The sequence below is a fragment of the Schistocerca piceifrons genome, chromosome 3 (genome assembly GCF_021461385.2).
Source record: "Schistocerca piceifrons isolate TAMUIC-IGC-003096 chromosome 3, iqSchPice1.1, whole genome shotgun sequence".
Lineage (NCBI taxonomy): Eukaryota > Metazoa > Arthropoda > Insecta > Orthoptera > Acrididae > Schistocerca > Schistocerca piceifrons.
The window spans coordinates 494423135-494449988 of NC_060140.1; the positions used below are offsets into that span (position 1 = coordinate 494423135).

Genomic DNA, 26854 nt, shown 5'->3' on the forward strand with positions numbered 1-26854 from the left:
GGCGTTAAAGGAAGTAGATGAGAAAAGCATTTATGAAAATGACATACTTGTTAACATCGAATATAAATTTAAATACAAGTAACTCTTTTCTGACTGTATTCGTCTTCAGTGTAAGCCTTATACGGAACTGAAACATTGATTGCACTTAGAAAAACAGTCTAGATCGCACAAATCACATTTATGGTGACCGGTTTCAACCCAAAGGCGGGCCATCCTTGGACCGTACTCTGGAATATAGAGTACTATAAACACAGAAGGACATACGGATAAAATAGAAACAATGTAATATAAAATAAATCGAAGTTTATGTGTAGAGACGGATCCACAGAGCAGAAACTGCAGAACTCTCTAGATGCTGTCAACTGCTGGAGAAGCAACGATATGTTGTTGTTAAACAGCGGAAGCTCCCCCCCCCCTCCCCCCTCCCTACTCGTCTCTACACATCATTCGAACCAATAGTATGAATACTTTTTGAATACATGGTTAAAAACTTTAGTTACTAAATTAAAAATGACATCTATTTATAGCATTCGCTGTAAGATTAACAACTATTATATTTGTGATGCAAAAAATTGAAACATAACATAACATACAATAAAGGAACGACTTGAAATTGATCGCTCTTTTCCCAAAATGTTTCCTGAAATATGTGATGAAATTTGGATGATAAACGGTTCAGATAAAGAAAGAATAGAAGCTTTTGAAACGTAGTGCTACAGAAGATCAGTGATGATTAGATGGGTATATCATATAACTAGTGAGAAGGTACTGAATCACCTTGTGGGGGGAGGGGGGGGGTAAAAGAAATTCATACCACAACGTGACTATAAGAAGCGACTGATTGATTTGCACATCCTAAAGCATCAATGGTCTGTCAGTTTGGAATCCTGGCGAGAAGCGACAACTTTGATCAATAGAGCAAGCCGGTAAGTAACTAAGTAACTTCCTACAGCAGCAGCCGCATAACATACCCGACCGTGAACGTCTCCCTGAGAGGCGAGTTCTTGCCCACCGCGACGTAGGTCATCCGCGGTGCGAGAAGCGGAATGGTGACGAGGGCGCATTTGTCGTGTTCTGTGAACAGCTTCTCCACCAGAGGGTACATCTGGAACTCCTGCGAGTGGAACGCGAACACCTCGGTGGCCACTTTAGTCATGCCTTCTTCCAGGGAGAAGTAGTTTGACCGAACGGCGCCTGGTGGCGCAACCTTCTTCAGGTACAAACTCCGTACCACAGGGTCCTCACTCATCTGCATAATATAATAAAATAAACAATGCTGAAGAAAATAAGTATCTGAAGCAAACACACAAACTACATTAAACGATTAGAATTGTACTGTCCTGGGTTGTAAGGTAAGCTGTTCTAACAAGCAACAGTATCCGATGGAATTTAGAGTATGTATGACTTTAGGGGATTCATGTCCGTTCATATGAAAGCTGATGTCAGATGCGGATTCGGGGTTTGGTTCTGGGGAGTGATGAGGAGAGGGGGGAAATCACAATTTGTTACAGTCCACCATACCGCCTTCCCAAATTTGACTTGCCATTACTCAAAGATGTCTACGATTATAATTATAATAGCTGGAACTTTAAAAGAGTTGACTGGATTGCATTTTCTAAAAAGCTGGATATATGTGTGGGATGGATTCGGCCAGTAATCACAAACTATAATATATTTACTGGAGCAGTGCTATGCACAGCAAAGAGGCTTCTGAGAGGAATATACACGGTGTTCATTTTACCTTGAGATAACTAAATATCTCGAAAACTACGTATCAAACGAAAACATGTTCTAGGTGAAAAGTTAATATTAATATAGAAGACATCTGTCTATGCTACAAATGGCCACCTGCTAACCACCCTCCTGAGTGGGCACGATCAACTTCGTATTTTCAATTCTAAACCGCCCCACCCCCATTTTTATTGCATAGTCGGATTCTACGTAAAAAATTGTACGGTTTACTCAAATCACTATTTTACATTCGTCGTAGATGGTGATGTAATAGAAAGATATCAGGTGTGCCTTTTTGGGTTGCAAATGGTATTGTGTAGTAGAATATAGTTAACCCTTTCAGTTTCTGGTTAGAAACTACGTTCAGCCTGATCCATTAACAACGACGTGGATGTAACAAGTTTTCTGCTCCCATCAGGATACTTGATTTTGGTGAGCCCCCTTGTCTCTCAACATTGGGGTGCTTGATTTCGGTGAGTATCCATAGCTGGTGCGCCTCTGATTATCGCTTCATGAACATTTTATCTTGTTACAATGGTTGTGATTCGCAGTACGCCGGTAGCAGCACAGCGCGAGAGTTACGATGGTTGGATGGAAACATGCACCGAAATCAGTCACGCTGATGGCGGAGTTCGAGGGCAGCCACCGAAATCAAGCATTCCCATGATTTGGGGACTCATCACAATCAGCCTCGTAGCGAACAGAAAACTGCTTTACAACATAAGCTTTTATTGGCCAGAAATCTAGCCACATTATCTGTACTGTACAATCACATTTGCAACACTCGGGTTACATCAACCGTTACAACACAAAGGTTTACTATTACATCGTAAATGAAATGGAGAGTCAAATACGTCGGTTTTTAATTGCAAAAACATGCACACTTGATATTTGTCGATTACAGCGTCATCTACCACGAATGGAAAGCAATCCTTCGAGTAAACTGTACGTACTTTTTAGCGTAGAATCCAAATATGCAATAAACATGGGGGTTCCCATTTTTACCATCTGAAACAACCAAGTTGACCCCGTCCTCGCAGGTTCAAATGGCTCTGAGCAGTATGCGACTTAACTTCTGAGGTCATCAGTCGCCTAGAACTTAGAACTAACTAAACGTAACTAACCTAAGGACATCACACACATCCATGCCCGAGGCAGGATTCGAACCTACGACCGTAGCGGTCGCTCGGTTCCAGACTGTAGCGCCTAGAACCGCACGGCCACTCCGGCCGGCCTCACAGGAGGTGGCCAGTTACAGCATCACTGATACTATTACTACAACTAATATTAACTTTTCACCTAGAAAATTTTTTCGTACGATGGATCGCTTTCGAGATATTTGGTTGTCTCAAGTTAAAACAAACACCCAATGTAACTGGACTAACGGGAAAGTGCGAAATTCTGTACAAAAAGTTTTGTAACAATGAATGTGAAATAGGTGATGAACTTCTGCACAGTATCGACGCAGCTCGCTGTATGCAGTGGACTGACACAGCTGAGGCCTTCGGCTTCTGCACCTCAAGCAGAAAAACCTGGCCCTCGCTGGGAAAAGTTGGACGTGCCAACCCACTTCGTCGTACGAAGGAGGTTTTTAACCCAAGCAAGTAGCCAAATTTATTTAAGAACATTGAGTCCATCTCTAGAACTCCTCAGAATCGATAACATACAAGTGACGCCAAAAATGAATTAAAGGCACTCAAACTAGCTTATAAACCTAAGTCAGACTACTCTAGACTATTCAGCAGTGAGGAAATAGCCACAGATCTCAAAGAAATGAACGTAAGGAAGGCACCTGGTTTTGATGGCATCTGTTCAGAATTCGCAGTCCACAGTGGGAACTATGTAAAAATCTGGCTAGCTTATTCTCCTAACTGGTAACATATCCTATGATTTTAAAATAGTAAAGATCATAGCTACCTTGAAACCAGGTAAACCAAATGACATACTGCAAAGCTACTGACCCATTGCTTTACTTAGTACATCATATAATTTTTTCGAAAGAATCCTGTGTAACAGAATCAGGCACAAAATGTTACAAAACTTGCCTGCTGTTCAGGCAGGATTCCGGCAAAATAGCTGCAATATAGATCAGGTTCACTCACTGACAACTTTTATTGAAGCAGGATTTCAAACAAACAGTATGATGCTGTGTGCAGGTAGTGTGAAGGCAAGGGGCCGTATGGAAAATGTCTTTAGTCGTACCACACCCTATAACTTGAAATCTCATCAATGGTATGTTAAGCAATAAACACGAAATAAGATGAGCCTCTAATTAACCTTAGTAATGGCCTCACACTAAGATCAGTGCTAGGTCCTCTTCTGTTTTCCCTGTATACAGCAGACATATCGCTGGCAACATCGACGAAAGTTGGATATGCTGACGATTGGGCTCTTGCTGCTAGCCACAAAGATCTGGGAGTTACTGAATGTATATTGATGAAGACCATTATTAACACTTCCGTAACTGGAGGTTACGGTCAAGTGCCGCCAAAGCAGATGACCCGTGTTTCCACCTTGACAATAACTTCACCAACTAGAAAATGAAGGTACATTTTGAAGAGAAACACCTCAGGCAAAGCAAAAGTCCACGTTATCTAGGTGTTCCGGACTGAAGCGCCTAGAACCGCTCGGCCACAGCGCCGGCGGCAAACAGGGAAGCGGTATATAATTAAAAAAAAAACACACATGGTTGTGAACTGTCTACCGCAAAGAGAAATCTGGTGTCGGAGGATTCCTAGGATACTTTCATTCAGTACTGTCCTATGTTATAATCTAATGTGAATCGTGAGAGCGTAGCAAAAAAAATAGACCCTCTTTGTTCTAAAAAAGAGTCAGTACTGCCAGAATATGAGGTTAAGCACATAATGGAAGATCTTGGAACGCTCCCTTAATGGACATAGATATTTTTATACTTCTTTTACTTCCTGATATAATATGTGGCTCGTAACAAGAATGGTTTAGAAGAGAACTGTGGAATTCACTACGACAATACTACAAGTAAAACTTACCAGATACACTATGAATACCTATCTAGAGTTCAGAAATTTTTTGGAAATTTGTGGTAAGTTCCTATGAGACCAAACTGTTGAAGTCATCGGTCCCTGGGCTTAGACACTACTTAATCTAACTTAAACTGACTTACGCTAAGGACAACACACACACCCGTCCGAGGGAGGACTCGAACCTCCGACGGGGGGGGGGGGGGGGGGGGGGAGTCGCGCGCGCGAAGTGTGGCAAGGTGCCTTAGACCTCGCGGTTAGAGTTCAGAATGGAATTTTATATTCTGGCGCAAAAGCTGCTGGTAGACTTCAGCCAGGGAACTTACAGTCTCGGCTTCGAAAGAGACTTAACTATAACTGATTGGCCAAGTTCATAACTTCTAAGAGCATACTGCGTGTCAAACACTTCTAATACTGTAAAGATATGGTAACTTGTCGGAACTAAGGTATAGGCGATTTCACTCAACGCTTGTTTCTAAACTGCATTAGATATCAAAGAACCTTGTAGTTTCTATTGCCAGAAATGTGGACGGGCCTCACATCGCAAGTCTGTAGCGCCATCGCCCTTTATTGTACTTCCATGGCCAGAATTTACAAGGTCACATCGTTGACTTATTCTCGTTCGCCTTTTGCTAATTTGGCTGTCCCAGAGAGTAGTCTGTCTATGTCTGCTGCAAGGTCCGTAGAAAACTATGGTTAGGCAGTAAGCGTTCTGCGCTGCAATTGGCTGACCGAGGCCCACGAGAAAGATAGACCGTGGCGTGTACGTCAGAGCACGTGACCCTGCAGGCCTTACGGGTGCCAGCAGCCGTCTCCGGCGGGGAACGAGTAACTTTTCGTGGGAATCTTTTCAATTACATATTGGTTTATCGTGGGCCCTGCACGGAACCGAGCGTTCATGAAGTGTGGCGGACAAGCCGATTAGTGTTCGTCACAGGTTCGTTGCATGCCCCGAATATCTCGTTGGCCCAGTCGGCTGACGCTGTGACGTCACAAAGGAATAGGGTCTTCCTCGGCGCTATAATGTGTCGGTCGTGTACTTATGCGATGTAATTGTGGCAGCTTTCAGTTTGAATTGATATTCTGCTACTGCTAGAATGTTACCTCTACATCCTGTAACTTAACCAGCTTTTAAACTGACACAGCTGGTTAAAAATGTTCTGTCGAATTAAAACATGCAAAAAAGCGCGAAGCTTTTTGTTTTTGCAGCTTTCTGTCAAAGTAAATGTTCGAAATGAGCTTGCAATTTTCTAAGTTGGCGCTGAGAAAAGTTTTAACGAGTAAACAAGACATATATAACCCTCATTTTCATTTTGCATTCATCACAAGTTTAGGCGAACTTCACCTAACAGGTGGATGCCGTCATTTTTTATCAGGAAATTATACACGTGCCTTATTTATAGGAAGCATTAGAGTTAGCTAATCTAACTATAACATCCTTCAAAATACCTGGTGGCAACTGAAACTGTTGCAACTGTGAAACTTAACAATCAACAGCACACCTGACATAGCTCGCGCACTTTCACTTAAAAATAACCCACTGTACTAAAGCAACTAAGCGAAAATGACCACACTCACGAAACCACCCAGCCTCCAACATAAGAATACAAGCGCAGTGTGTTCCTCTCTGACGTCATGTGCGGAATGGCTGAAATGCGTTCGCTTCTGCGCAGCGTTTATTGCGCCCCCCTGTCTGCTGCCATTTGCATTAGAAGAAGCAGGGCGTGTGCGCGTCTGTTCTCAGTTTATTACTCAGGTTATTCGTGGTGATGATGATGATGATGATGTTTGATTTGTGATATTCTGTGATGTCCTTAGGTAAGTTAGGTTTAAGTAGCTCTAAGTTCTAGGGGACTGATGACCATAGATGTTAAGTCCCATAGTACTCAGAGCCATTCGAACCATTTGATCTGTGGGCCGCTCAACTGCGCGCCCGTACAAAATTTTTGGACACAGTCAAATCTAGTCACTGTCACGTATGATGACGATGATGAAATAATGAGGACAACACAAATACCCAGTCCCCGGGCAAAGAAAATCCCCAACCCCGCCGGGAATCGAACCCTGGACCACGTGATGCAGACGCAGCAACTCTACCCACTTTTTTCCGTTTGTTGATCTATTAACTCAGGTTTTTTTTTATTACAGAGGGCTGAGCTACCGTGCCGGCGTCCCACTAGACCACGAGCTGTGGACCAGATCGTACGTGCTAGTTACTACAAATATTGAACAGAGATGTACGGCGCTCAGAGGTGTAATAACAGATGTACTGTTACTCTATGAAGCATTTCTTCATTTAAATTAAAACTTAAGGTAAATAACGCAAGGCGCTGCATTCGTTATTGCCGGCCGCGGTGGTCTAGCGGTTCTAGGCGCTCAGTCCGGAGCCGCGCGACTGCTACGGTCGCAGGTTCGAATCCTGCCTCGGGCATGGATGTGTGTGATGTCCTTAGGTTAGTTAGGTTTAAGTAGTTCTAAGTTCTAGGGGACTGATGACCGCAGATGTTAAGTCCCATAGTGCTCAGAGCCATTTGAATCATTTTTTTTTTTTTTTTGCATTCGTTATTGGTAGCTGGTATCCTGAACAATACCATCATTAATAGAGTATATAATTTCTGCGTTAAAGAACCTAATTTCTTGTGGTGATCCGCTCTGCGTGACAGCGACATCACAAACTGATAACAATATTTAACCTCACAGAGTCGAAAGTTTGTTCTAGTTTGAAAGAGAACCCGCTGAAACACACGGTATTGTAACTGAGATTCATTAAGCAAGGCAACTTTCAAGGTACAATCTAACTAGGATTATTACTATTTAGTGAGAATATGTAAATATATATCCAGTATGATTACAATAAAAGCTCCAGTTTCAAAACACTCTAAAAAAAAAAAAACTACTGTTCAGAATGACGTCAAATTTGAACACAATATCATCGAAGAAGGGGCAGCGTTATGGAAGCAAAACCAAATTAATGAAAATTTTGTATCTATATAGCACTGTAAGCGACAAAATATGCAACATAAAAGACACAGGAGAGCTTTTTTATGTGGTTTTTAGTCTCAGAATAATTAAAAATCGATTTTTCCCATCCGATGTTGTATGACCTTGCCGTGGTGGGTAGGATTACCCAACTAACAGTCCCTCAATTGTTGACTGCGAAACTCGTGCGGTCATGCATTTTGCACGGTACGGTTGGCTTAATGCGTAACTCACACTGTAGCCGTCGTGTTGTGATTCATCTGCCATTTGTAGCCGAACGAACCTATTTATGTTACGACGCCTATTGCGTTACCTAGTGGATAAACTTTTTTTTTGTTCCATAACGTTTTCCTTTTCTTCAATAACATTCCCTTCAAATGTGACATTAGTCTGAGCAGCGGTTCTCTTTTACAGTGTTTTGAACCTGAAACTGTAATTATAATCACCCTGTTTATAATTATCTAATGCTTTTGGTATGATTATTGCAACATAATTCAACTGTTTCAGTTGGCGCCACAAGAGGATTAAACACACAACAAAATTGTGTACCCTCGTTTTGACTTAAGCGACTCGCGCTAGAAACCAGAATTCCGCCTCCAAAACGGGAGACTAGTCGAAAGACTATGAACTATGAACCACCTCTCTACCTGTCTACGTAGTAACAAGAGCGGCATGGCCAGTAGTACCTCTATAAGGTTGTGGACGTAGCTGATGTTCTCTATACCAAACTCTAGTGGACTTTGGAGCAGGTCCTCCTTGGTGTTGATGGTCCTAGGTGGCGGGAGAAGAAGAGAACTGACAATAGCGGCGGAATAGTGCGTGTCCAGGAGCATGGCGCACACCAGGCTGACCACCAGCAGGATGCGCCAGCTGGGCCAGTCTGCACTCTGCGAGCTGCCTGCGAACAGAAGTTTCAGAACAGAATACTGTAAATGCATCTTAGCAGCTGGTCTACAACATAGTCGATTCCAAATACGATTTCAGGCGATGCAGCGTTTGTTTCATTTAATTATTTTCTGTTCATCTGTAATTTAGAAGCCGGTGGTGTGGCCGAGAGGTTCTAGGCACTTCAGTCTGGAACCGCGCGACCACTACGGTCGCAGGTTCGAATTTTGCCTCGGGGATGGATGTGTGTGATGTCCTTAGGTTAGTTAGGTTTACGTAGTTCTAAGTTCTAGGGGACTGGTGACATCAGATGTTAAATCCCATGGTGCTCAGAGCTATTTGAACCTTTTTTTTTTTTTTTTTTTTTTTTTTGTAATTTAGAAATTACAATATTTTGCGCCTAGACGATTCATAAATGTAATTATTTACGTACGATCGCGAGTACGGCTATTGTTCCATTTTCAAGTAAGGGTTCACTATATAATTATTGAAAGTGTATTTAGTCCTCTTAAGAGGACATCGTTGTCGTATCAATAATTTTTATATACAGGTGATTTTTTTCCGCCGTGTACAAGCTAATGAACTTATGTCCGGAAATGCATGGTTTCGATGCTAGAGACCATTTATTCAATCATACTTTCTTACAGAGACTGCGGTCTGATAAGCGCTGGACCATGCAGCCACAGTTACAGTATGCATGGTTTCCTCCTAAAGGGTGGTACTGTCCCTCATACGTCATACCCTAGCGCCGTCTCCTGCCATAGTAATTGGTAATGTTGCGTCCGAATCCACTTTTCTTGCTGACTCACCTTGTAGTGGAAGTGATACAGTGTTGTACACATTGGTTCCGTACTCGAATCGAGAGCTTGCCGACATGGTGTTCACTTACGGAAAGGCAAATGACAACGGGCGGCGGGCAGCAATGTTGTATCAGGATATCTATTCCCGCCGACAACAACCATAGCACTCAATGTTTGCAACAGTGTTTCGCCGTTTATCTGAGACAGGTCGTTCCAGGAAGCAGGAAATCATGAAGGACGTACCCGAAATGTTCGGCCACCAGACAGTACCAGCCAGTTAGCCTGCCAATGCAGAATAAGCTAGACGACCGTGTTGAACATTCTCCTGGTAACTGTTACTACCCTTATAACTTACAGCGTGTGCAGGGCTTACTAGCGACAGACTTCCCACATCGAGAGCAGTTTTGCCATTGGTTTCTTCACCAACGCAATGACAGTGGCACGTAAAGTGCCCTCTGTCACACACCGTTGGGTGGCTTGCGGTGTATAAATGTAGATGTAGATTTGTGTCATCCATCCTATTCATAGATGACGCCACCTTTACGCGGAGTGGTATCTTCAACTTTCACAACAGTCATCTGTGGGACAGTACGCAGAAACCCCATGGTATGGTGACAGCGAATCATCAGCATCGGTGCAGCCGGAATGTGTGGACCGGGATACTTGGCGACCATATTTTTGGACAGCTCTTCCTTCTACGTCGCCTGACAGGTCAGAACTATCGACGTTTCTTGCGCTTGACTTTACCTCCCCTGCTGGAAGAAGCGCCATTGATGATTCGAAGAGTTATGTGGCTGCTACATGATGGTGCTCTAGCTCATTTCGCTGTTAACGTCCAGGCGCATCTCGATTGTGTCTTCCCCGTTCGATGGGATCGGACGAGGGGGTCCAGTTGCATGGCTTGTTCGTTCGCGCCGGCCGGAGTGGCCGTGCGGTTCTAGGCGCGTCAGTCTGGAACCACGCGACCGCTACGGTCGCAGGTTCGAATCCTGCCTCGGCCATGGATGTGCGTGATGTCCTTAGGTTAGTTAGGTTTAAGTAGTTCTAAGTTCTAGGGAACTGATGACCTCAGATGTTAAGTCACATAGTGCTCAGAACCATTTGAACCATTTGTTCGTTCGCCGGATCTCAACCCAAGCAATTTCTGGCTATCGGGTCATCCCAAAAGCATCGTGTATGCAGAGCCCATTCCAGTGTGGAGAAAGTGGAGCAGCATATCCATGTTGCCTTTGACACTGTTCGGATGCAGCCTGGCCGATGTGAACATGTGAGACAAAACTTACAGCAGCGCGTACGCGCATGCGCTGTGACACACAGAAACCATTTTCAACACATTCTGTAACTGTGGTTGCATGGTACAGCACGTGTTAGACCGCAGTCTCAGTAACAATGTATGATTGCATAAATGGTCTCTAGCAAGGAAACCGTGCATTTCCGGATAAAAGTTCAGTAGACCTTTTTTGTTCCGTATCCTCTCATCGATCAATCGCTAGAGTTTGTACACCGTGGAAAAAAATCGCCCTGTGTTTCGTATACTAGCTGTTAACCGCGGCTGCGCTCACGTATCAGTAGTTTCGTTACGATGAGTGATGGTGAGTAATTTAGCGACAGTGCTTGCAATGACACCAGTTGCCCTCACGTGTCTGCTGTTCGAGTAAGCACGGCTCTTGACGTGTACGCCGCTGTCGCCCCTTCCAAAGTGTCCCAACGCACAATGCGCTGCCCAGCACTGTGTACAGAGGGCCATGGGCCGGAGCGCGCATCTATGCCTCGTGATACTGAAGTAGCTATACATTGCACTACGTGTACATTATGCAACAAATAGTGTGTAAGTATGGATTAAACACACGGAAGACTGCAGAAGCATTGTATTCATTACTTTGAATCGTATCATACAGCATGTACGAGCCAACAAAAGCATTTTCACAAATACGATAAAGATCAAAAGTCAAAGAGGAAACAGCTTTCTCAAAGAGTAAATATTTTTTCTTAATTCGTCTAATATTCTTCAAATCTTCAAATCAACAATTATCTTGTACTTCACATTACCTAAAGTAGCCTAAGTTCTTCCACAGCGTTCAAGGCATCATCATACAAAATTTCGTCGAAATTGATTCAGCAGGTTAGTCGTGAAAACGTATCAAACAGAGTTACTTTCGCACTTATAATATTAGTATGGATGAAACTCTCAATTACAATGTCAATTACTATGTACTTTGATCTGATTTTGATGGAAAAAAGCCATAGGCTTGCCCAAAGCTATGCACAAGTTACACGTAAAACCACGTGAAAAAGATTAGGGTGTTCCAACAGACACTACAGTTTGGATAAAACTTTAAATTACGATATCTTTTTTTCGCGTTCCCATTTGATGAAATAAAGCCTATACGGTAGTCCAAGCTATGTTCAAGTTATCTACGAAAATCACACGAAAATTCGTCTTGTAGTTTTGGAGATTAGCGTGTTCAAACAGAGAAATAGACAGATAAGACAGTTTTAGTAAAACTTTAAATCACAATATCATTTGTTCCCTGGACCGATTTTGGCCAACTAAAACCTGTACGGTGCCCCAAGCTACGCTCAAATTACCTGCAAAAACCCCAGGTAAATTCGTCTAGTAGTTTTGGAGAAATGTGTTCAAAGACACAGATTCCACATTTTTACAGATTTATTGTTAGTGTAGAGTAAGGTCATTCAAAAAAGGACGAGCCGGAGACCGTAAAATGAAAACCACTGATCAGATCTAAACACCATTGTTTCAGGAAGAAGGTGTGGTACGTAATAAGGGCTCTGAGGCTCGTAACTCGCCGTCAGAGGGGTGTGCGCGCAGATGCACGTTAAGACAGAACGAGCAAGTGGACGCGTATTGCTCAAAACAGAGAAATGGAGACTTCAAAAGAAGAGCTAAGGGATGCAGGGCGTTTCCTTACACCGGAAGAAATGGGAGTAGCGGAAATTCATCGAACAATGGTACAAGTGTACGGAGAGCACTGAAGGTCTGTTGCAATTCCGACACTGAATCCGACCTCTGTGGAAACGGCTGGCATCGCAACTCGTCGGTCTTCAGTAACGAGAGCATCCGCCTGCTTCACAGTGGTATCGGTGATGCTGTGTGGTGTTCCAGATCGTGCGTCGGCCAATGTCATCCGTCCTTACTTGGAGCGTTTGTGTCATGCCTTGACTCTTGTAAAGGACGTTCAGTGCTCTTCGTACGCTTGTGCCGTGCTTTAATGAATTTCCCTTCTCCGCGCTCCTTTCGCTGTCAGAAAACGCACTACAAGCTTTTGCTCTTCTTTTTAAGCCTGTCGTCACGTGCATGTGCGCCCAGATCCCGCTAGCAGCGAGTTTGGGAACCTGGCTCTCACGTAGGGACGATTCCTTCTTCTGCAGGCAATAGCATTACAATCCTTTCAGCAGTTTTCATTTTATAGCCTCCTAGCCTCCATTGGAGGACTTACGGCCAAATAAGGCAGAAGGGATAGATAACATTCCATCAGAATTTCTAAAATCATTGGGGGAAGTGGCAACAAAACGCCTATTCACGTTGGTGTGTAGAATATATGAGTCTGGCGATATACCATCTGACTTTCGGAAAAGCATCATCCACACAATTCCGAAGACGGCAAGTGCGAGAATTATCGCACAATCAGCTTAACAGCTCATGCATCGAAGCTGCTCACAAGAATAATATACAGAAGAATGGAAAAGAAAATTGAGAATGAGCTAGGTGACGATCAGTTTGGCTTTAGAAAAAGTAAAGGGACGAGAGAGGCAATTCTGACGTTACGGCTAATAATGGAAGCAAGGGTAAAGAAAAATCAAGACACTTTCATAAGATTTGTCAACCTGGAAAAAGCGTTCGACAATATAAAATGGTGCAAGCTGTTCGAGATTCTGAAAAAAGTAGGGGTAAGCTATAGGGAGAGACGGGTCATATACAATATGTACAACAACCAAGAGGGAATAATAAGAGCGGACGATCAAGAACGAAGTGCTCGTATTAAGAAGGGTGTAAGACAAGGCTGTAGCCTTTCGCCCCTACTCTTCAATCTGTACATCGAGGAAGCAATGATGGAAATAAAAGAAAGATTCAGGAGTGGAATTAAAATACAAGGTGAAAGGATATCAATGATAGGATTCGCTGATGACATTGCTATCCTGAGTGAAAGTGAAGAAGAATTAAATGATCTGCTGAACGGAATGAACAGTCTAATGAGTACACAGTATGGTTTGAGAGTAAATCGGAGAAAGACGAAGGTAATGAGAAGTAGTAGAAATGAGAACAGCGAGAAACTTAACATCAGGATTGATGGTCACGAAGTCAGTGAAGTTAAGGAATTCTGCTACCTAGGCAGTAAAATAACCAATGACGGACTGAGCAAGGAGGACATCAAAAGCAGACTCGCTATGGCAAAGAAGGCATTTCTGGCCAAGATAAGTCTACTAATATCAAATACCGGCCTTAATTTGAGGAAGAAATTTCTGTGGATGTACGTCTGGAGTACAGCATTGTATGGTAGTGAAACATGGACTGTGGGAAAACCGGAACAGAAGAGAATCGAAGCATTTGAGATGTGGTGCTGTAGACGAATGTTGAAAATTAGGTGGACTGATAAGGTAAGGAATGAGGAGGTTCTACGCAGAATCGGAGAGGAAAGGAATATGTGGAAAACACTGATAAGGAGAAGGGACAGGATGATAGGACATCTGCTAAGACATGAGGGAATGACTTCCATGGTACTAGAGGGAGCTGTAGAGGGCAAAAACTGTAGACGAAGACAGAGATTGGAATACGTGAAGCAAATAATTGAGGATGTAGGTTATAAGTGCTACTCTGAGATGAAGAAGTTAGCACAGGAAAGGAATTCGTGGCGGGCCGCATCAAACCAGTCAGCAGACTGATGAAAAAAAAAAAAAAAAAGCCTCCTTATGTCTGATTTGAATGACCCTAACACATAATCCAGATTTAGATTTTCCCTCGTTTCTCTAAACCACTTGAAGCAATTGTCTTGATGGTTACTATGGGGGGAAAAAACAGGAACTATGTCCTTCAGTGTATTTTTCCAGCCTTATGCTCCGCCTCCATTGATGTAGTCTTTAACAGAATACTGAATACTAATCGTTCTTTCTTTCTACAGGCGTCTACAGATATTTGAGGCCTGGAATGTTACTTTGGTGTTACTGCAAACTGTTTTTGACCCACAGATACAAGGGTTGGAACTTTAATAGTGGTAACTATTTATTCACAACAGATACAAAAGAGTTACATGTTTGCACCTGTTACTGCCTTCAGAGTAGTCACGAGTGTTGTGTAGAACCCGTTGTCAGCGATGTGGAAGCCGTAGTATACCGTCAGCAGAGCCTGTTCTGTTGATGGTGCGAATGGAGCGATCTACTTCCTGTCGAATCTCTGGAACAGTTCTAAAGCGAATGCCACCAAGTGGTTCCTTCATCTTCAGAGTCAAATCAAAGTCATAAGGACTTAAGTCCGGGGAGTATGGTGGACGGTGCAGTAACTTCCCAGTCCCATCGGCCGATCAGAGGAACCACAGCTTGCGCTGTATGCGCCAGCACATTGTCATGAAAGATGATGGATGGGTTGCGCAGAAAGTGTCCCCGCATCTTTCGCAAAGCTGGTCGCAGGCGATGCTCCAAAACCGAACAGTAGCACTGTGCATTAACGGGCTACCGTGGAGGAACGTAATGCGTTAGGATAACACCATCAAAGTCGTATACGAGAATCATCATAACTTTAGAGCGCTCCATTCGCACCATCAACAGAACAGGCTCTGATAACGGTATACTACGCCTTCCACATCGCTGGCAACGGGTTCTACACAATGCTGGTGACTACTTTGAAGGACAGTAACAGGTGAAAACATGTAACTCTTTTGTATCGGTTGTGAATAAATAGTTGTCACTATTTAAGTTCCAACTCTCGTATACAGTGCTCTGCAACTGTACGCTTAATGGACAAGGAAGGTATTATATACAAGAAGATATATCCAAAACAATCGACATGCAGCTATCCTAATCTTAAGAATGTACAGACTTGTGGGATGCTCACTTGTTTCGTCGAATGTGGTCGTAGAAGGCACATTGGATATCGGCAATTCATTTCTTTTTTTTCCGCAACAGATTGTACTCCGCTTACAGAGAATTTGGTTTCAGTAGCAAACTGCATGCTAATAAAAATGCAAATACTTGAAAAAAATACATTGGTTACAGAAACGATGAAATATTTCTATTGAAAAGCAATCAGTATATAATGCTGTTCCGTGTGATAAACATTATGGGACAATGTCTGACAAACGTTGCTGGCAGACTTTTACTCCTATTGCAAATACGTTAAAGACATTTTCACAAATTTTTGAACTGATTTCCAGAATGACGCACTTGGTTTGGCCCTTTCATTCAAGAATCGGTTTCGGTTTGTTCGTGCAAACAAATGACTTCGCGTAAACGTACAGGAAATAGCTACACGGCACCAGATCGCAAGATTGTGGTGCCTAGTCCTGGTCTCCATGGAGTGAGATGGTACGACCCGAAAATTTCTCCTGCAACAATTAGCGTGATTTGTGCACAGTATGACATATGGCGCCATCTTTCCGTATCTACTTGCTTTCGAGCTCCATCCTCTTCTATTGGGGCCAAAGACATTAATTTATCGTGTTACGATAACGGATGCCATTCACCATCGCTGCATAACTTGTCATATTCTCGAAATTAATTCCAATCACTACGTCCGCCCTAAAGTAGACCGCCGTACTTCATCGACTGTGCGAAAATTAGTGGCGACCCAAATCCGACAGTTACGCTACTCGTGTTCACGGAGACTTTTAGTTGGAAATACACGTTATCACTAAAAATGGCATTCCTCGCAAAATTTTTACCCACATTTTGGCTTTCTAACATCCAATCCGTGAATTCACGTCCCACAGAAGTTGTTGTGTCAGTGAAATCTTTTTGATAACTCTCTGCGTGGTGCTCCTCGAAATTACAGTTCTTGTCTTCGAAATTCGACTTGCCATTAATTTCAGTTTTTTATTTTAAAAAACAAAAGAGAATAAAAAACTGTAATCTGTGGTACGTCGAAGTTCGGAGATTTTGGACTACACTCTCATTTATTGAAGCTATATTTGCAGCAGACCGGCCGATACGATATTGCTTTGGTGTCATAAACTGAACGACTAGTCACAAACTTTTCACTGAAATGTCGACTTGTCGTTCAATAGGGTTGCCTTTGGCAGACCGAAAAATTTTACGTACATGTATCTGTGTTTCTAAAGAACTTTCGTCGTATATATATGTTCTGACGTTAACAACACGTTGTTCGAGAGTAAAGCGATTGATTTTCGGTAGCTGAAATGTCTCTAATTGATAACTGAGAAATAACAAGCGTTACTAACCGATCGGAACAAAGATACACGAACATTGAATTGTGCATTCTTATTAAGACGATCTATACAAATCTGGAGAGGCACGTCACATGCCGCAATCGACCAAACACGAATACTGCTACGTAAGAGAGCTACATCTAGTTCCTCTTCCTCCTGTATGGATTCTGCATGAATTGAATCGCACCATGTGGACAAAGTTTGCTAGCGGATATTATTGGTGTTAACAAAAACGTATTTCGATATACGTCGTCATACTAGAGCCAACCGTCTTCTGAGCAGTAAGTAAAGCGAACAAAAAATGTTTCAAATAGCTCTGAGCACCATGGGACTTAACTTTTGCGGTCATCAGTCCCCTAGAACTTCGAACTACTTAAACCTAACTAACCTAAGGACATCACACACATCCATGCCTGAGGCAGGATTCGAACCTGCGACCGTAGCGGTCGCTCGGTTCCAGACTGTAGCGCCTAGAACAGCTCGGCCACCCCGGCCGGCTAAAGCGAACGCGTCTAGTAAAGTTAGTTTCAGGTGAGATTGAAACAACACACAAGGTGGCTCATCTGACCTACATCGAGGACTTTATAAGTGAAGGCGTGGCACTAGATCATGTGACATGGGTTCGATACTAAGTCCTTCCTTCCACGAGTGCTAGTCCCGGAAGGTATGTGGAGAACTTCCGGGAAATGTGGAAGGAGGGAAATGCAATTGTGGGTGACAAAAATGTTATAGGCAGATGCTACCAACGTTGGAAGTGCTCTTGTAATTTCCAAGATACTGATTATGTTAGTTACTTGCTTTAGGAACGCAAAATTTTCGAACATGCATTATCATCGCAAGTCGGTGTTAAGAGCTGAATTAGACTGTCGTGTTTGGGAACAATGCCCACGTTATTCTACTTTCAAATGCATCGTCCTTTGAGCCGGGTGAAAAATGAGGTATCTTACTGGCGTATTTTGTTTCCCTATTCTTTCTGGTATTAACTTAAGTAAATAATTCCTGTCCATTATGAACATTTAGAACACTGCCAGTATTGAAATTTAATAATTAATAATGAATTAGCTGTAACCAGTTGCTTTTGCTTTTATTGGCATTTATTGTTCCATGATACATTTCAAGATGTCTGGCATCCGATCTTCAGATTTTTATATTTCTTCACTTGCTTTCTTTTTTTTTCTTTATTGCATTTCGATTCCCCCCCCCCCCCCCCCCCCCCCCCCGAGGGGTGGCGGGCTGACAGCAGCGTAATATGCTGCTCTACAGCCTACAGAAAAGTTAAAAAACTTAATGAGAAGATAAACATGAAAAACAGGCGATAAAACGATGACATTGTAAAAAACTGTAAAATGGCGGAAAGTTGTGGAATTTAAAATATAAAAACACGGCGTTGACGATGCTGATGAAGACACATAGTAAGGAGACAGGCAGAACTAAAAAGAAAAATAAATAAATAAATAAATAAATAAAAAATAAACACGACGACAGTCTGGTTTCTGTTCGCACGAGATAAAAAACACAATTAGCGACAGTATGGTGGCTGTTCCCAACACTGACAGGGGACGCACAACACCGAACATTCACTAAAAACATCACTATAGAGGCGACACGGCGGCAGATGGGGGCGGGGGAGGACCTGGACCGATGAGGGGGAAAAAAGGAGGGAGGAGTGGAAAAGAAAAAGTAGGAGAGCCGATGGAGGAAGAAGACATAGAAAAAGAGGGGCAGGGCGGACGCGAGAAGGAATGGGGTAGGCAGTGGAGGAGAAAGCAAAAGGACTCGGAGGAGAGAAGGGAGTCAAAGAGAGCGTAGGCGGGGAAGAACAGGGTGGAAGGGCGGGGGCCAGTGTATTTCTTTACATGGCGCGAACATTTTTGCTTTACTAATGGCGTTCCAGAATTTTAAAACGGACGTTTCTAGGACCGCTTTTGTAACATGTTGTAGGCAAAGACTCAGTGTTCACAGTGCGTAAATAAACGAAAACATCTGAAGGTGGAGTGAACATAAAATGAATATACTCTCAAAACCACGGGTTTTTGGCATAATTTGGTGGTATGGCATGTCAGGAAAGGGGTGCCATCTTATTGATGCGTTACCCCGTAAACACTAACGAAAGACCGAGCGAGGTGGGGCAGTGGTTAGCATACTGGACTCGCATTCACGAGGACGGCGGTTCAATCCCGCGTCCGGCCATCCTGATTTAGGTTTTCCGTGATTTCCCTGAAATCGCTCCAGGCAAATGCCGGGATGGTTCCTTTGAAAGGGCACAGCCAAGTTCCTTCCCCATCCTTCCCTAATCCGATGAGACCAATGACCTCGCTGTCTGGTCTCGCCGGCCTCGATGGCCGAGCGGTTCTAGGCGCTACAGTCTGGAACCGCGCGACCGCTACGGTCGCAGGTTCGAATCCTGCCTCGGGCATGGATGTGTGTGATGTCCTTAGGTTAGTTAGGTTTAAGTAGTTCGAAGTTCTAGGGGACTGATGACCACAGCAGTTAAGTCCCATAGTGCTCAGAGCCATTTGAACCATTTTTTTTTTTGTCTGGTCTCCTTCCCCAAATAGCCCAACCCAACTAATGCCAGGGATGCTATAATTTTGACTCGATGCGCTACGAGAGCTGTCGTCGCGTCATGTGATGAGGCGCCCTGTGAGCTTAAGGAAATAAGTGAATCAGGACTGCGGGTCACCAAACGTTGCCCATGCCTGATCTGCCATCTTGTCTTCTCATTTATACTTTTCTCAGAGTCAACTGAGAAAACTGGGTGTCCATTTCGAACATTCGCTTTGACAGAAACTATATTGTAATACTTCGAAGAGAAACGATCTGGAAACAAAGTTCCAGCTAAGATGCATGAGGTTATCATGAGATTTTCCCAACAGTCAGAACGACAGACGGGTATGGTTTAGTGGAAATATTGTGCTTCGCTCTAAAAGAAGTGTCCCGTTTAAATAATGGGAGACGAAGGAGCGGGTGACAGCTGTGGAAGCACATGAGACACTTGAATGAGGACTTAAAGGCATTCTCATTACAAAGAAATGGCCTTGTTGTTAAGCTATGGCCGTGTTAACAGCTCAGGAATCCCAAGAAAGGACTGGAGGCGTTCGCACTGATATTCACAAGACTATCTTGTAAGCTAGTAGGGAACTAGCCACCAACTACAGCAGGTACCGCAATGGGAGCTAGCGCGAGAACGATACTGGAGTTCCCATGATCCAAGCAAGCTGCCACCAGCTTCAAAGCAAGATCAGAAAGTTTGGAATCCTGCAACAATGACTGAACGAGCGTTCATCGTTCATCGGGTGACATTGTAAATTGAGCCCACCGATGACAAGATATTACGTGAAATTGTGTGCCCTGAAAGACAGAGAGAGGGGAAAGTAATGAACATGCCTTGAGATCAGTCTGAGAACAATTGTGAGCTCGCATTTGAAGTTCATTCTGATCATTCTTGTTCATTCAGAGATCACTCAAGAGTCCATACTGTAGGACTCCGATTTCGAGATGAGTGGTAGAGCATTTTGAGACCTATGAGAGTTCATTCTGAGGTGACTCCAGCGTTACACAGCTGATACATTCAGGAGTTTCTTATATGTCATGTAAGTGAATCGCATGCTGTAAAAAGTGTTATGAATAATAGATAGGAAAACCGATGACGTTTATTGCTCCAATTATTTGTCATTTATTAAACGAATGTACTTTTCATTGTTTTAAAATTAGTCTTCAGAACAACTCTTTTTGTTGAACATTTCATCAGAAACGTTAGTTGATTTTCGAAGATTTATGCTCGCGACACGTTCTGCATGTGCAGAGAGGATATCGGTGCGTTAAATCTACTGAATTCGTCTTTATTTCCTGATTACGAGTTATGACTTCCAATGCACAATTTCATCATCAATTTTTGGCAAATAATTATTTGTGTTTCCGGGTCAGCTTCGCTTTCCAAATTACATTCAAAATAATTTTTTATTTTTACGGCATGCATCGATCGAAATTCGTAACCCTATTTCTTCGATATTTGTTTGGCTATTATACGTCTGTAGTTTGTTGTAAGCTTCCCCCAGTTATGGACACCAATACAGGTCAACTATCTGTAAATACTGGGCAAGATAATGTTGCAATAGTTACAGTTGATGTAGAAAGGCATAAAGCGTCTCCTGCTTGTCTCTTGACACTTTCTCGATAAAATAGTTGCCAATGTCACTGCAATATTATGTAGTCTTTTGTGTATTCATACCCAATTCATCTTCCAAAATTTTTGAATCTCGGTGCTCTATGTAACTGCACAGGCACATGTCAGATCGAAAAACCATGACGTATTCTAATGGAAAGCTTAACCAGAGTTAATCCTAAAACACTTTTGAATGACTCCGGACGTCCAACAACAGCCCACAAACATTTCTGGAGTTTTTCAGATGTAAAGTCAGTCGGTGTTAGTCATTAGCAGCTGAGCAATAACTTTGTCCACTCATTTTGTAGTACCACAAACTGCTTAAAACTGCATAATTAACGAGCCACCAATATCCTATAGTTTTAGGAATCTTGGTACATTGGAGGAAGGTGCTGCAGGTTAAAGGAGTGTTTATGCTGTCACCTTGCTGCTAGCCAGCGTGGCTTGGTAAAGTTGGAACAAGCGCACTGAGTCTCACTCGCCTGTTTTAATCTGCTCCATTAGTGCTCGGCCCGCTGCTCGCCTCACTGCTCGCTGCGATCGTCGCCAGACAATGACATCGAGATATTTTGTGTTGTGCGTTGTGACCATCGCAGTCCTTAAACTAGAGCTACGATTAACAGCTTTCATGTCACTCCAGCAGTGGTCTGCTTGTTCCTGCTAGCTATACTGCAGCGTTCACTAGCGAGCAGCGAGGCTGCAGTGTAGATGTAACAAGGCTCCCAGGGAGCAGCGATGTGCGATGCACCAGCAGCGTGGTGCGAACAGCGAGGCTACAGCATAAACGTACCCTATGATTTTCTGCTGGCTGAATTCTCATCTTGGGCTACTTAGGCCGGTATTACACTATCAAATTTCTTTGTCAGATATCTTTGTCAAATATCTTTGATGGTGTAAGAGGGAATTTTGTCAAATCTCTTTTGTCGTCAAATAAATTTGACCAAATCTAGGGCCTCGCTGTAGATTTGATCAAAGAAGTCGCTTGTCTTCTGTTCACTGCAATGTGACATGTTACCACGTAGAGCGCTAGCATCGCTGCAGCGTTCTGTCATCTGTAGTGTTGTTATAAACATTGCCAGTAAATACAATTGGTGTGTACCAACAACTACAAAATTAAGAGAGATGTATGAAGCTGATGAGGTGTTTTACAACGTGAGGCACCCTGAATACAAAAATAGATTAAGAAGATTGGAGACCTGATCTAATCTAACCTAACTCTCTCTGTAGCAAGAAATTGGAATTTTACAGTGAGCCTGTCTTCTGCCGATATAGCAGTTCTTAAGTGAGTATTGTGCTCTGTGATATGATACACTTCACTGAGCACATTCAGAAGTGTATACATAGCAATTCTTAACTAACTGATGTACGACTTGACGTCCTCCGCTATTAGCTTATGTAACAAGTTTTGTTGAATGCTTTTATCATGTCATCATAAAACCCACAGCTTCACCCAGGTACGTTTTCTTTTTTTCCCCCGCTTCTCTTCTGCATGTGCACACAGTGCAATTGTGGTACATGCAACTGCTGCAGTTAGTAAAAAGTTGTTGTTGTCAGCCATCTTGAACTTTGACGAAAAATATGACAGTGTAATGCCCCTTTTTAGCGTCACGTCAAAGATCTTTGTCAAATATATTTGACGAATTTTCGATCAAATCTTTCATCAAACCTTTGACAAAGAAATTTGATAGTGTAACACTGGCCTTATGTAGAGTATTAATGCATGTTAGCAGGAGATGGGGGGAGGAGTGGCAGGAGCAGATCAGTTAAATTGGGTTGCATCAGTAGTGTAACTGCTAAGGCCATCCACCTATGAAAATTTTTTGTGACACCTTTAATATACTGTGAAGTAAGTAAAGCTGTGCTCATCCAGAAGGTTGGTTGGAACATTACAGTGCTTTACAGACAAAAAATGGTTCAAATAGCTCTGAGCACTATGCAACTTAACTTCTGAGGTCGTTAGTCGCCTAGAACTTAGAACTAATTAAACCTAACTAACCTAAGGACATCACACACATCCATGCCCGAGGCAGGATTCGAACCTGTGACCGTAGCGGTCGCTCAGTTCCAGACTGTAGCGCCTAGAACCGCACGGCCACTCCAGCCGGCACCTTTACAGACATAGTGGCACACGCTTGACTCCTTTCACCTCTGAACCGACTTACACAATTACTTAGAACAAACCCATAGTTCAACACATACTCCAGAACAAAGTGCAACTTCGGATTTTTCTCATTGTCAGAGGTGAAAGAAGCGATAAATAACAGGAACAGTCCCACAACATATGGGAGGATCGAACCTAAAACTTTTGGCATTGTAGTCTGCAAGTTTACTTAGTGAGCCACACTTATTTACAGACCTTTAATAAGTTATTTATAAAACACAAAATGGACTGAACAAAGGTAAAAAATATTAGTCATAGAATTCGGTACAAGAAGTAAATGAAAACAATTCAGTGGCAGTATATGTTATACATTATGTAAGTTACAAATAATTTATTCAAATAATTACCCAGTTAGAAATTTATTCAAATAATGTGCATCTTTCATTACCACTGCACCTTACACTTCCTCTTTCCATTCATTGCAATTAATATTACCAACTGTAATGAGTTCTATTAGTTAATTTGCTCCATTTACACACAACAATCTACAGTGTAGCTGGGTTGAACTTTTCTGTTAATTATAAAGAAGGCAATGCCAATGCAATTTTAACAGCAGACTGAATGCTGGCATTATTTCAGACATATTTACAGTTCCACAAGTAAATCAGTCTTTCAATAATATTCATTATTCTATTATCAGTTTAATTCTCTTTATATGTTATCATACTCAATGCAGGGGTAATACTTCATGAATCTCAGGTACACAGCACGCACTTGCTGCATAGAAATTATGGAAAATCGACAGCTACAGAGAAATTGTAATTCTTAATGCATTCCTACACCAGGACCATTAGTGTTGCTACATTGTAGCGAAGGTGTACAGAGTCCACTGTAGGTTTCCTTAGCTGTGTAGCTCAGTCAGTGTGCGCCACTCAGTGAGTGCACACCACGTGATACTGGGTGAGGAAATCGCTGGCCGCATGCTTGCACAACGCGGGAAGCGACTGCTGCCCACATAGTTCCACCTCACAGATGCAGTGCTCTACTGTAAACCAATGTCTGCTTGACGCCACGAGAGATGTTACAGGAGACTGATATCTTGCACTGACATTGACATCACACCAGCTGTCCACTTCTGCACATGCCACCAGTTCTGTCATGTGGTGAGATTAAGTGTGTAATCACCCATCCTTCCCCCCCCCCCCCCCTCATGCCCAGAGTTGTGCGTATGCCCAATCAATCTGCACTGAAATTTTTTGTACAAATGATTTATAAATGATTATAATAAATGTACATTTCTCATACTTCATTAAATTGAATTTACTGTATTTTGGCACCCAGCATTGGGCCTTGTCATTAATAACTTTTATTTAACTAAATGTTTGGCATCCATCTATTAATAATTTGCATTTCACTACAATATTTTGTGCTTTATGAGTCCAATACGTGTTCCATTGTGATAGCTGCCTGAATCCACCAGTGTCAGTTAAAAGGATGTGCAGGTTACAGAATATACACTAATATTCCACCAGTATGAAAATACTGCATTAGTTAAATAGAAACTAAAGCATTCTATAAATACATCTCGTAACTCTGCGGCACACACACAGGCTTTTTCCCAGTGAACTCACAGTGTCTGCCAATAGCAGTGTAGAACACATACCATGCAACGTTATTTTGTTTAGAGCCATGCTCGCACATCGGTGCAGCCTGCTAACCTACAAGCAACCAGCTACACATTACCAACTTCCGCGATTTCTCGTATAATATTGCTGCTAAACCTCGTCTCTTGTCAAATATTACTGTCCTAGGTCAAGTGAGAGGCACCTACAATGGTCGATTATTGATTTTTCGATTACCGAAATATATGACATAGATCGCCGTACTTGTGGCATTGACTTAGAAGCTTCTATTTTGTAAACAACGAAGAGTCCAGATATCTTAGGACGTGACATAAATTTCCACTCGATAGCTGCACTCGGTCCTGAAGAGAAAGGCGTGCTATGTGATGATCGAACATTGCAATTGTCGGAAAACAAATGACATAAAGCAACTTTTTCGTAAGATTTTGTTACATATTAACAATTTTCGCGTTTTCTCGTGTAATATTGCTGTCAAGGTGTACCTTGCTGCCCCACAGCAGAGGCGACAAGCAGGAAGGTGTCACCCCAGGCGTGGAGTGCGGGCCGGCCGTGCGCCCAGCAGACGGCGCGCGCCACCAGTGCCAGTGCGGCGAACACCAGAACCACGCACAGCCAGAGGCGTGGCGCCAGCGGCCGGAACAGCGTGCCCTGCACCGTCACCACCGCCGGGTGCCGGAACATGATCTTTGACCTGAAACGTGTCGTTCGTTAGAGTATGCCACCAAATCAGCTGCAAGCGAACCCTGTTATGAGCATAATTTTATATATCTCCTGTCTTTCATTAATCGTGAAAAATCGGGTTTTGTGGTGCAATTCTGTTTTCTTCTTTTGTTTCAACCTTATTGGAGTACGATGAATCAGTTATTTCTTCGAATACTGTTCCTGCCTTTGTGCCAGTATTTCTTCATTCTCTCTGATCTTCTTCATTCCTCTTCCGAGTTCATGGGTTTCGACTTTATTTTAAATTTGTCTTGGAATCTTACTTTATCGTCTTTGGTACTTTACAGAGCTGTTCTATCGAGTAATGACTTTCCTCTAATTTTTAATTCTCTTCAGTTTTTTTCAATTTCCGTAAATCAATTAGGTTTCGTTATGGGTTATGGAAGAAATAAAAAATTCGTTTAGTTAATCTATTTAGAGTTCATTCTGACAAGATGTCCATAAAAATGTAGTCTCCTTTTTGGCATAGTATCTGAGGTCTTTCTTTTTTTAGAGAGTTTGATTCTTGAGGTACATTTTTTTTACTATCCAGAAATTTTGGCCTTACAGTTTTTCTTAAAATTTTTCTTAGTTTCATGCTGATTGTTCTATCTTGCCTATGTGATTCATAGCTTGGGTTTCTGTTGCATACAATACTTCTGGCTTGATCACTGTATCGTGATGCTTACTTTTGGACCTCATGAAAGGAATTACTTGTTGTATGTCTGTTTTGTCAAATGAAGGCCAATTCAAGTTTGTTTTTCCTGGATCTATTGCTTTGTGTTCTGTTGCATTCCAATTAATCCATTCCCCAAACATTTAAACTCTTTTATTATTTCTATTTTATGTTCTTGGACTTTTATGTATTTATTTATGTGTTTGTTTGCCATTATTTTAGTTTTTTCAAAGCAAGTGTTGAGACCTACTTTACCTGCATGTTTCTCTAGTTCAAGGATTCGTTTCTTTGCTTCCTTCATTGCTTCAGTAAACAGGGCCACATCATCTGCAAAAGCAATGCAGTTGATTTTAAAATCTGCTTTTCGCAACACCATCTTATTCCATTCTTTATGGTTTTCTTCCATTCTCTGATTACTTTCTCAAGGGACAATGAAACAATAATGTTGGAAACCCATCCATTTGTCTTACTGCAGTTTTTATTACAAATGCGTCTGATACTTTACCCATGAATTTAACTTTCGAAGACGTATTTATAATAGTGGCTTTTATTGTTAGTTGTTTTCTTATCCACATCCAGTTCTTCTGTCACTGATATTAGGGATTCTCTATCAATTGTATTATCTGCATTTTTGAAATCAATGAAGGAAATTGTGTATGTCATTGATATTTGATATAGTGTAACGTTTTTTTTAAGGTTTTGTAGTTGTTCAGAGTATGATCCACCCTTTCAGAACCCTCCCTGGTACTCTCCCAGTTGTAGACCCAAATGTGGCTCTG

At 42.4% G+C, this 26854-nt stretch overlaps 1 protein-coding gene across 1 annotated transcript in view; it reads right to left on the reverse strand.

Annotated features, from left to right (window-relative positions):
* Positions 1-946: 946 nt before the first annotated feature.
* Positions 947-26854, reverse strand: part of LOC124788772 (glutamate receptor ionotropic, delta-2-like) — an 82434-nt gene continuing 56526 nt past the window's right edge. Inside the window, exons 6-8 of the mRNA XM_047256055.1 lie at positions 25183-25391; positions 8396-8607; positions 947-1249 (exon numbers count right to left, since the gene is read on the reverse strand). Coding sequence (XP_047112011.1) covers positions 947-1249; positions 8396-8607; positions 25183-25391 — 724 coding nt within the window. The remainder of the gene's footprint in view (positions 1250-8395; positions 8608-25182; positions 25392-26854) is intronic.